The sequence below is a fragment of the Salvelinus alpinus genome, chromosome 1 (genome assembly GCF_045679555.1).
Source record: "Salvelinus alpinus chromosome 1, SLU_Salpinus.1, whole genome shotgun sequence".
In the NCBI taxonomy this organism is placed as follows: domain Eukaryota; kingdom Metazoa; phylum Chordata; class Actinopteri; order Salmoniformes; family Salmonidae; genus Salvelinus; species Salvelinus alpinus.
In genome coordinates, this window is record NC_092086.1 from 87,260,892 (window position 1) to 87,272,268 (window position 11,377).

General features: G+C 41.9%; 1 protein-coding gene across 4 annotated transcripts in view; it reads right to left on the minus strand.

Moving 5' to 3' along the window:
- Positions 1 to 9,373, minus strand: part of LOC139532620 (microtubule-associated protein 6 homolog) — a 33,697-nt gene extending 24,324 nt beyond the window's left edge. For all 4 annotated transcript variants that reach the window (XM_071330488.1, XM_071330479.1, XM_071330472.1 and 1 more), the window contains exon 1: positions 8,056 to 9,373. In XM_071330488.1, the coding sequence (XP_071186589.1) occupies positions 8,056 to 8,771 (716 nt within the window). In that variant the 5' untranslated portion in view covers positions 8,772 to 9,373. The remainder of the gene's footprint in view (positions 1 to 8,055) is intronic.
- Positions 9,374 to 11,377: the final 2,004 nt, after the last annotated feature.

Below are 11,377 nucleotides of genomic sequence, written 5' to 3' on the forward strand. Positions count from 1 at the left end.
ACAAAAGGACTTGAGTTCCTGTATGTTGTTGTGATTACACCATGAGTCGTTAATCATAAGGCATACACCTCCACCCTTATTCTTACCAGAGAGATGTTTGCTTCTGTTGGTGCGATGCATGAAGAAACCGGGTGGCGGTACCGACTCTGACAACATATCCCGAGTGAGCCATGTTTCCGTGAAACAGAGAATGTTACAATCTCTGTCTCTCTGGAAGGCAACTCGTGCCCTAATTTCGTCCACCTTGATATCTAGAGATTGGGCATTGGCAAGTAATATGCTCGGAAGCGGTGGATGGTGTGCTCGCCTTCTGAATCTGACCACTAGGCCGCTCCGTCTGCCTCTACTGCGGCGATCGCGTTATTTTGGGTCGGCCTCTGGGATAAGACCCCATGTCCAGGGTGGAGGTCCGAACAAAGGATTCACTTCTGGAAAGACGTATTCCTGGGCATAATGTTGGTAAGTTGACATCGCTTTTTTTATCCAATAGTTCTTCCCGGCTGTATGTAATAACACACATTTTCTGGGCTAACAATGTAAGAAATAATACATAAAAAAACAAATAACTGCATAGTTTCCTAAGGACCTGAAGCGAGGCGCCATCTTGTCGGCGCCATCTTGCACAGGTGCCATCTTGATCACATCTGTCACAGTCCATACCGTTCACCATCCACCACGTCATGCACTCATGTTATTGTGAAATCAAAATAAAAAGGTGAGAAGTAAGGAATGACTAAAACCTGACATAAAAGCAAGGCTTTCATCATAAATGCTACTTCTTTGGGGCATGCAGGCTGCACAGAATCATTTCAGATGGCCTACATTTTGAAAAGATGAGTCCAGGCATAGTTCTTGGTTCAGCTTCAGTACTTTTGTTTTTGTACCGTGAGGGCAGTTTTATTTACTTCACGGTGCCATAAACAATCTCCTCTGAGAGACAGCTATTTTCCATTGTTTTGGAGAAATGGTTGACTGGCTGAACACAAATTAGGATGTGGTCCAGCTATCCAGTCAGGTTCCATCTGTAACTTGAAGTCAAGAAGCTTCATATCCTATTCTAGGAGAGCTTGGATAAAAGTCCTGGTTTTCTGAACAGGCCTCATTTATGTTGTAGGTCCAGGAGGAGAATTGCATTAACTGAAGCTGATCCTTTTTACATGACTGAATTGGGAGCAACCACTATATGCGGCAAATCTCATTCACATCCTTCATTTGTATGAATGTCACGTCAATCTACAACCATGCAGTGGCATTCGGTGACACAAAGTTTTATCATACACAAATTAAAAACAGTCTCATGAAAGCAAGGTGAATGAAGCCCCTCTGAGCAGTTAAAAGCACAGTGCAGGGAGAAAAAAAAGATTTTCCTGTGTTTTATATATATTTTCACACTATGAGGTTCGAATAATATTGTGAAAATACCGCCTGAAATTTCAGCCTGTTTTGGTTCGATGGAGTTTTGGCCGTAAATTAATTAATAGACCAATAGCACTTAGTTTTCAGTTTTCCCATTCCCACTCAGACCACTCCCAGACAGTCCTAGCAAAATTATTGCTTCAGAAATTGCTCTTTGCTTAGAAGCTATTTTTTATTTGTTTTCAATTAAAATTGTCAAAAATAATCACAGTAAGGTACTTAATTGTTACCTAGAAATGATTTGATATTGCGATTAGAGGTCGACCGATTATGATTTTTCAACGCTGATACCGGTACCGATTTATTGGAGGACCAAAGAAAGCTGATACCGATTAATCGGCCGATTTTTATTTATTTATTTGTAATAATGACAATTACAACAATACTGAATGAACACTTATTTTAACTTAATATAATACATCAATAAAATCAATTTAGCCTCAAATAAATAATGAAACATGTTCAATTTGGCTTAAATAATGCAAAAACAAAGTGTTGGCGAAGAAAGTAAAAGTGCAATATGTGCCATGTAAGAAAGCTAACGTTTAAGTTCCTTGCTCAGAACATGAGAACATATGAAAGCTGGTGGTTCCTTTTAACATGAGTCTTCAATATTCCCAAATAAGAAGTTTTAGGTTGTAGTTATTATAGGAATTATAGGACTATTTCTCTCTATACAATTTGTATTTCATATACCTTTGACCATTGGATGTTCTTATAGGCACTTTAGAATTGCCAGTGTAACAGTATAGCTTCCGTCCCTCTCCTCGCTCCTACCTGGGCTCGAACCAGGAACACATCGACAACAGCCACCCTCGAAGCAGCGTTACCCATGCAGAGCAAGGGGAACAACTACTCCAAGTCTCAGAGCGAGTGACGTTTGAAACGCTATTAGCGTGCACCCCGCTAACTAGCTAGCCATTTCACATCAGTTACACCAGCCTAATCTCGGGAGTTGATAGGCTTGAAGTCATAAACAGCACAATGCTTGAAGCACAACGAAGAGCTGCTGGCAAAACGCACGAAAGTGCTGTTTGAATTAATGCTTACGAGCCTGCTGCTGCCTACCACCACAGTCAGACTGCTCTATCAAATCATAGACTTATAACATAATAACACACAGAAATATGAGCCTTAGGTCATTAATATGGTCGAATCCGGAAATTATCACCTAGATAACAAAACGTTTATTCTTTCAGTGAAATACGGAACCGTCCCGTATTTTATCTAACGGGTGGCATCCATAAGTCTAAATATTCCTGTTACATTGCACAACCTTCAATGTTATGTCATAATTACGTAAAATTCTGGCAAATTAGTTCGCAACGAGCCAGGCGGCCCAAACTGTTGCATATACCCTGACTCTGCGTGCAATGAACGCAAGAGAAGTGACACAATTTCACCTGGTTAATATTGCCTGCTAACCTGGATTTCTTTTAGCTAAATATGCAGGTTTAAAAATATATACTTCTGTGTATTGATTTTAAGAAAGGCATTGATGTTTATAGTTAGGTACAGTCGTGCAACGATTGTGCTTTTTTCGCAAATGCGCTTTTGTTAAATCATCCCCCGTTTGGCAAAGTTGGCTGTCTTTGTTAGGAAGAAATAGTCTTCACACAGTTCGCAACAAGCCAGGCGGCCCAAACTGCTGCATATACCCTGACTCTGTCGCAAGAGAAGTGACACAATTTCCCTAGTTAAAAGTAATTCATGTTAGCAGGCAATATTAACTAAATATGCAGGGTTAAAAATATATACTTGTGTATTGATTTTAAGAAAGGCATTGATGTTTATGGTTAGGTACACGTTGGAGCAACGACAGTCCTTTTTCGCGAATGCGCACCGCATCGATTATATGCAACGCAGGACACATTAGATAAACTAGTAATATCATCAACCATGTGTAGTTAACTAGTGATTATGATTGATTGATTGTTTTTTATAAGATAAGTTTAATGCTAGCTAGCAACTTACCGTGGCTTCTTACTGCATTCGCGTAACAGGCAGGCCCCTCGTGGAGTGCAATGTAAGGCAGGTGGTTAGAGCGTTGGACTAGTTTAACCGTAAGGTTGCAAGATTGAATCCCCGAGCTGACAAGGTAAAAATCTGTCGTTCTGCCCCTGAACAAGGCAGTTAACCCACCGTTCCTAGGCCGTCATTGAAAATATAATGTGTTCTTAACTGACTTGCCTAGTTAAATAAAGGTGTACAAAAAAATAAAAATAGAATAAAAATCTGGCCAAATCGGTGTCCAAAAATACCGATTTCCGATTGCTATGAAAACTTGAAATTGGCCCTTATTAATCGGCCAATCCGATTAATCGGTCGACCTCTAATTGTGATTTTAAAAAGTCTGTATTGGACCTGAAAACTTCAACACGGTCAGACTAGGATATCTGTCTGTCACTCCTCTGTCCTCAGACACCCACATCCCAAGGAGCCTAGTCCCCATCGGCAAGGCTCTTCATAACAGTGTGTGTTTATATGTGTATGTGTGAGCACGTGCGTGATCATGTGTGTGTGTATGTCAGAGATTAACCAACACCTGACCTGCTTCTGTCTTTCTCAGTGCTCACACAAACTCAGGGCTCCTGCTTGTCACAATGCAGCCATTTCATGCCATGTGAGGACTGAGCAGGTCTCTTTCCGCCCTGGGCTGGTCCCCACTGGCTGCAGAACAATACTGACACAACAACAGTGGAGTGCACCACTGTGACCAGCTGTCAGACTTGTTTTTTATTTTATTTCTACCTTTATTTAACCAGGAAAAGCCCATTGAGACCCAGATTCTCTTTTTCAAGGGAGACCTGGCCAAGAAGGCAGCAACAATCAATACATTACAGAAATAAAACATACAACAACATGATCCAGCTTTAAAAAAGCATTTGCACTCTTCTGTAACAGTCTTTCATCAACATTTTAAATGAATTCAGTGGCACTGACATACAGTGGGGAGAACAAGTATTTGATACACTGCCGATTTTGCAGGTTTTCCTACTTACAAAGCATGTAGAGGTCTGTAATTTTTATCATAGGTACACTTCAACTGTGAGAGACGGAATCTAAAACAAAAATCCAGAAAATCACATTGTATGATTTTTAAGTAATTAATTTGCATTTTATTGCAAGACATAAGTATTTGATCACCTTCCAACCAGTAAGAATTCCGGCTCTCACAGACCTGTTAGTTTTTCTTTAAGAAGCCCTCCTGTTCTCCACTCATTACCTGTATTAACTGCACCTGTTTGAACTCGTTACCTGTATAAAAGACACCTGTCCACACACTCAATCAAACAGACTCCAACCTCTCCACAATGGCCAAGACCAGAGAGCTGTGTAAGGACATCAGGGATAAAATTGTAGACCTGCACAAGGCTGGGATGGGCTACAGGACAATAGGCAAGCAGCTTGGTGAGAAGGCAACAACTGTTGGCGCAATTATTAGAAAATGGAAGAAGTTCAAGATGACGGTCAATCATCCTCGGTCTGGGGCTCCATGCAAGATCTCACCTCGTGGGGCATCAATGATCATGAGGAAGGTGAGGGATCAGCCCAGAACTACACGGCAGGACCTGGTCAATGACCTGAAGAGAGCTGGGACCACAGTCTCAAAGAAAACCATTAGTAACACACTATGCCGTCATGGATTAAAATACTGCAGCGCACGCAAGGTCCCCCTGCTCAAGCCAGGGCATGTCCAGGCCCGTCTGAAGTTTGCCAATGACCATCTGGATGATCCAGAGGAAGAATGGGAGAAGGTCATGTGGTCTGATGAGACAAAAATTGAGCTTTTTGGTCTAAACTCCACTCGACGTGTTTGGAGGAAGAAGAAGGATGAGTACAACCCCAAGAACACCATCCCAACCGTGAAGCATGGAGGTGGAAACATCATTCTTTGGGGATGCTTTTCTGCAAAGGGGACAGGACGACTGCACCGTATTGAGGGGAGGATGGATGGGGCCATGTATCGCGAGATCTTGGCCAACGACCTCCTTCCCTCAGTAAGAGCATTGAAGATGGGTCGTGGCTGGGTCTTCCAGCATGACAACGACACGAAACACACAGCCAGGGAAACTAAGGAGTGGCTCAGTAAGAAGCATCTCAAGGTCCTGGAGTGGCCTAGCCAGTCTCCAGACCTGAACCCAATAGAAAATCTTTGGAGGGCGCTGAAAGTCCGTATTGCCCAGCGACAGCCCCGAAACCTGAAGGATCTGGAGAAGGTCTGTATGGAGGAGTGGGCCAAAATCCCTGCTGCAGTGTGTGCAAACCTGGTCAAGAACTACAGGAAACGTATGATCTCTGTAATTGCAAACAAAGGTTTCTGTACCAAATATTAAGTTCTGCTTTTCTGATGTATCAAATACTTATGTCATGCAATAAAATGCAAATTAATTACTTAAAAATCATACAATGTGATTTTCTGGATTTTTGTTTTAGATTCCGTGTCTCACAGTTGAAGTGTACCTATGATAAATATTACAGACCTCTACATGCTTTGTAAGTAGGAAAACCTGCAAAATCGGCAGTGTATCAAATACTTGTTCTCCCCACTGTATCTACAGTAGACGAAGCATGGATTGTAGACTATTCCATGCCTCTGGTGCACAAGACGAGAAGGCAGTCTTACTTAATAATACTGTAAATGTCCTGGGGACTTTAAGTAGCAAACACCTAGCAGACGGGGTATGGTAACTGCTGGTGGTGAAGGAGACCAGATTACAGAGATAAAAAGGGAGTTTACCCAAAAGGGCTTTGTAGATGAACACATACAAATGTATCTTTCTGTGCATATAAAGTGAGGTCCAACCTACCATTTGGTGCAATGTGCAATGGTGGGTGAGTGACTTGGCATTTGTAATAAAGCACAAGGATGCATGATAAACAGAATCCAGTCTCTGTAAGACGGAGGAGGCTGCATGCATATACAAACAAGTCACCATAATCAATTACAGAGAGAAAAGTGACCTGAACAAGATTCTTTCTACCCATAAGTGGGAAGGAAGCCTCATTACGAAAATGAAAACCCAATTTCAATTTAAGCTTCCTCACAAGATTCTCCATATGAACTTTAAAGGACAACTTGTCATTCAACCAAATACCTAACTATTTGTAGGATGACACTTTTTTAATGGATAATATGACAATGCTCTTCTCTGGCTGAGTGCGAGCTCTAGTAAAGGTCATGAATTTAGTTTGTTGTACATACATGACCAGTTTGAGAGCATAAAGGGAGGCCTGCAGTGACTGAAAACAGTCTGGAGCTCTCAACAGCCTGAACCAGAGAAGGAGCACATGAGTATATTACTATCATCTGCATATAGATGTAACTTTGCTGGTTGCATCCCATTTCCCAAATCACTAATACAAATTGAGAACAACACAGGAGCTAGAATGGAACACTGGGGCACACCTCTATTAATCTCAAGAAAGCCAGACTTGTCATTGTCCGCATATACACATTGTGTTCTGTCAGAAAGATAGTTCCTAAACCAATTTACTGCCCCTTCACTGAGACCAATGTTACTGAACGTGTTATGTTACTGAACAATGTTCATGGCCAACTAAATCAAAGGCATTTGCTCTCCTCTCTCACACCACCTCATGTCAGGGAGAATATTATTCTCAGCCCTAAGTGTTAGTAATTTATGCTTTGTGGGTAACTTCAGTAAGGAAGTGTTCTAATATAATTCACAGCTGAGTCAGGCTTAGTTTTGTCATGTCACACTCACTGGGTGAAATGTGTTTCTATTCATCAGACCAGAGGTACTGTGTTTGGCAGTAAGGCTCAGACATAAAGCCTATGGAGTGTGATATCTTGGTCATGGGACTGTACTCTTGCCAAATTAAGCAGAGAACTGAAATAGGACAAGCAGTAAGTGGTACTGATGAATCTTGAACAAAGGCACAACTTTCTCAAGTTGTTATCCTCAAACACTCAAACTCTTTGTGGCACTCACTCCCTGGCAACTACTCTGTAAGGAACTCTAATGGGATGTGGCAGATGACTAAACAACTTATCCACCATCTTTGTTCACAGAGCATAACAAAAACATGGCACTGCCGCTGCTCCAAGCTGTGTCTGTGTAAACTGCATATCTAGCACGGGCCTTAGTGCTCAGCTCACTGAGCCAGACAGAGACATGGCAGCTCTCCATCATCATTCATGCACAGTGCATAACGCTGGGACAGAGACAGATTTAGTTTAACAGGGCCATTAAATCTACCTCAGCACAAACCTTTTGAAAGTAACATTATGTATAAATAAAGACCTTCAGAACAATACGTTTTACTGTTACACTATTTCTATGATCGATGCTGTTTTATCCATGGTACTTTATTGAGGCAAATCTGCTTCAAAGTTTTGAATAGAAAGCAGTGGTTAGAATTCCTTGGTAAAAAAATATGTTTGATGTCTGATACTGAATGATATATCAGGAATATTTTACATGTAGGCCTATTTGCTTATCTCATTAATATGTGACGACCTTCACACAACCTCATATTGAAGGTGAACTCACTCACCTACAACACAGAGGCAAAACATCAGCAAAGCCACTTTGGAAACGCATTAAACATCCACAATGACATGATGCAATGTTTGATTCTGGGTTTTACCTGTGAAGTGCGTTTATAACTTACTTGTATGAGCTGCCAACAGTAACTTCCTGTTTTAACTGCCTGTTTAGCGCATCTAGCGCCGCCCTGCCTCTGGCCCCTGCCGCGTCTTCTCGCTCCACTTTGATGCTAACTTTCTTTTCACCCTCCTTCTCTGCAGGTTGCTTCTTTTTACTCCCTCCCAGGATTTCCTTTTCTTGCAATTTGTCAGCAATTTCGCATTTCTCCACACCGATGTCAACCTCCGCGTGTTTGGACCTATCCTGGACGCGATCATCGCCGATGGAGATGGAGGGATTGGGTCTGGGAATCCAAGGATGGTCACTCCTTTTAGGAATGGGCCACGGCTGGAAATCCTTCTGATATTGTGTCTTGTTATTAAAAGGGATCTCGGGAGTGTGATATTCATTCTTAGGTTTACATGATGGTTCAGGACGCACTTTCCAGTGCTTAAAGTCTTGCCGCATTACAGAACCACACGCGCGCTCCCCAGACGCAGCGATACCGTAGTTCGCACGAGCCGCTACCGCCTGGTCGCTGTGAATGGGTTGCGTTTCTATGGCGACTGCGCTCGCTTGTGCCTGGTTATGCGGCTGTTTTTGTTGGTGCTGCAGCTTAAGATGCTGCATCTCCGAGACATCGTACCTGGTGAAAACCAATGGCACAGAAATGTCCCCCTTGTCCAGCTGGTTCCAGAAGCGGGCCATACAGCACGCCCTGGTGATGCAGGGCCACGCCATGATGTCGGTTATAGCTCAGCTCCTGCGCGCGATACAATTCTTCAATATGCCACGGATCCGAGCAGGGAAAATGACTGTTTCTCCTCGGCTCTTGATGGGCCCCGGTATCCTGCTAAAGAGGAACAAAATGTCCGAGTTATTGAATGGTGCAATCTCCAATGTTTAGCGATAATAGCCGATTGATAAATCCATGATCCAAATATGAAGATTACTGTCTCGGATGTTTTCCTTTTGCGCTGCTCTCAGCTCTGCCCGTTCTGTCCCGTCATGCACATTGCACTACCACAGGACACTGCAAGGGAAGTCTGCCCCGCCCACGCGCTAGCATCCCCCCATGACAGGATGGATGCTCAGAATTGAAGCAGAGAAATATCACCTGGCATCGTCATCATCACGCAATGTCTGCAGTGAGGAGAGACGTTTTGAAGCTTCAACCAATTCAATTCCATTATAGTTTTATGTTTCCATACGTTCACAGCAAGTTACTAAGAATTTGCTAGTAGTAGGCTCATTCACGTAGGCTACAATTGAAGAAGGTAATTAAGCATGACAGGTTGATGGTGTGCTTTAGCATATTAAATAGGGAATAAACTGAGCTGTTGTCCATACTGCAATTGGATGACATTTTTTTCTTTTTTTATGTGTCATTGTATGGAGGCTTTGGAGTAAAGTTTTACTTAATAATATGCTTTAATTCCAGTTTGGCCACATATTAATAACTGCATTCCCTTCTCCATCTAAACCAAAAATCCAAGTTAAAGAATAGGACTAAAATCAAATCAAACCTTATTTAAAGTGTGTTGGATTTGATTTAGTCCTATTCTTTAAATACAATTTTTGGTTGGGATAGAGATGTGAATCCAACATATCAATTATTAATTTGTAGACAAACTGGAATGGAAGCCAGTCTAAGTCAGTGGCACAGATGATGGAACTATCCAAGCAGAAGATAAATCTCCTTCAAATGTTGATATTTGGTTGTGTTGACAGGCAAACACACTTCAATATCCTTTTGAAACTAATTATGTTGGATTCACATCTCCAAAAATAAGTTGAAGAATGGGATCAAGCCAGTGCCTCTGCTGGAACTGCATGACAAGTCATTTTTCCAAATTCACAATTCCAGTGGGTCAGAAGTTTACATACATTAAATTGACTGTGCCTTTAAACAGCTTGGAAAATTCCAGAAAATTATGTCATGGCTTTAGAAGATTCTGATAGGCTGATTGACATCATTTGAGTCAATTGGAGGTGTACCTGTGGATGTATTTCAAGGCCTACCTTCAAACTCAGTGCCTCTTTGCTTGACATCATGGGAAAATCAAAAGAAATCAGCCAAGACCTCAGAATAAAAATGTAGACCTCCACAAGTCTGGTTCATCCTTGGGAGCAATTTCCAAACGCCTGAAGGTACAACGTTCATCTGTACAAACAATAGTACGCAAGTATAAACACCATGGGACCACGCAGCCGTCATACCGCTCAGGAAGAGACGCGTTCTGTCTCCTAGAGATGAACGCACTTTGGTGCGAAAAGTGCAAATCAATCCCAGACCAACAGCAAAGGACCTTGTGAAGATGCTGGAGGAACCAGGTACAAAAGTATCTATATCCACAGTAAAACGAGTTCTATATCGACATCACCTGAAAGGCCGCTCAGCAAGGAAGAAGCCACTGCACCAAAACCGCCAGAAAAAAGCCAGACTACAGTTTGCAACTGCACATGGGGACAAATATTGTACTTTTTGGAGAAATGTCCTCTGGTCTGATGAAACAAAAATAGAACTGTTTGGCCATAATGACCATTGTTATGTTTGGAGGAAAAAGGGGGATGCTTGCAAGCTGAAGAACACCATCCCAACCGTGAACCACGTGGGTGGCAGCATCATGTTGTGGGGGTGCTTTGCTGAAAGAGGGACTGGTGCACTTCACAAAATAGATGGCATCATGAGGTAGGAAAATTATGTGGATATATTGAAGCAACATCTCAAGACATCAGTCAGGAGGTTAAAGCTTGGTCGTAAATGGGTCTTCCAAATGGACAATGACCCCAAGCATACTTCCAAAGTTGTGGCAAAATGGCTTAAGGACAACAAAGTCAAGGTATTGGAGTAGCCATCACAAAGCCCTGACCTCAATTCTATAGAGAATTTGTTGGAAGAACTGAAAAAGCGTGTGCGAGCAAGGAGGCCTACAAACCTGACTCAGTTACACCAGCTCTGTCAGGAGGAATGGGCCAAAATTCACCCAACTTATTGTGGGAAGCTTTTGGATGGCTACCTGAAACGTTTGACCCAAGTTAAACAATTTAAAGGCAATGCTACCAAATAGTAATTGAGTGTATATAAACGTCTGACCCACTGGGAATGTGATGAAAGAAATAAAGCTGAAATAAATCATTCTCTCTACTATTATTCAGACATTTCACATTCTTAAAATAAAGTGGTGATCCTAAAACAACAATTTTTACTAGGATTAAATGTCAGGAATTGTGAAACTGAGTTTAAATGTATTTGGCTAAGGTGTATGTTAACTTCCGACTTCAACTGTACATATTCTTTAAATTGTGTTGTCAACAAAACACAATTCAATATGACTTTTTTAATA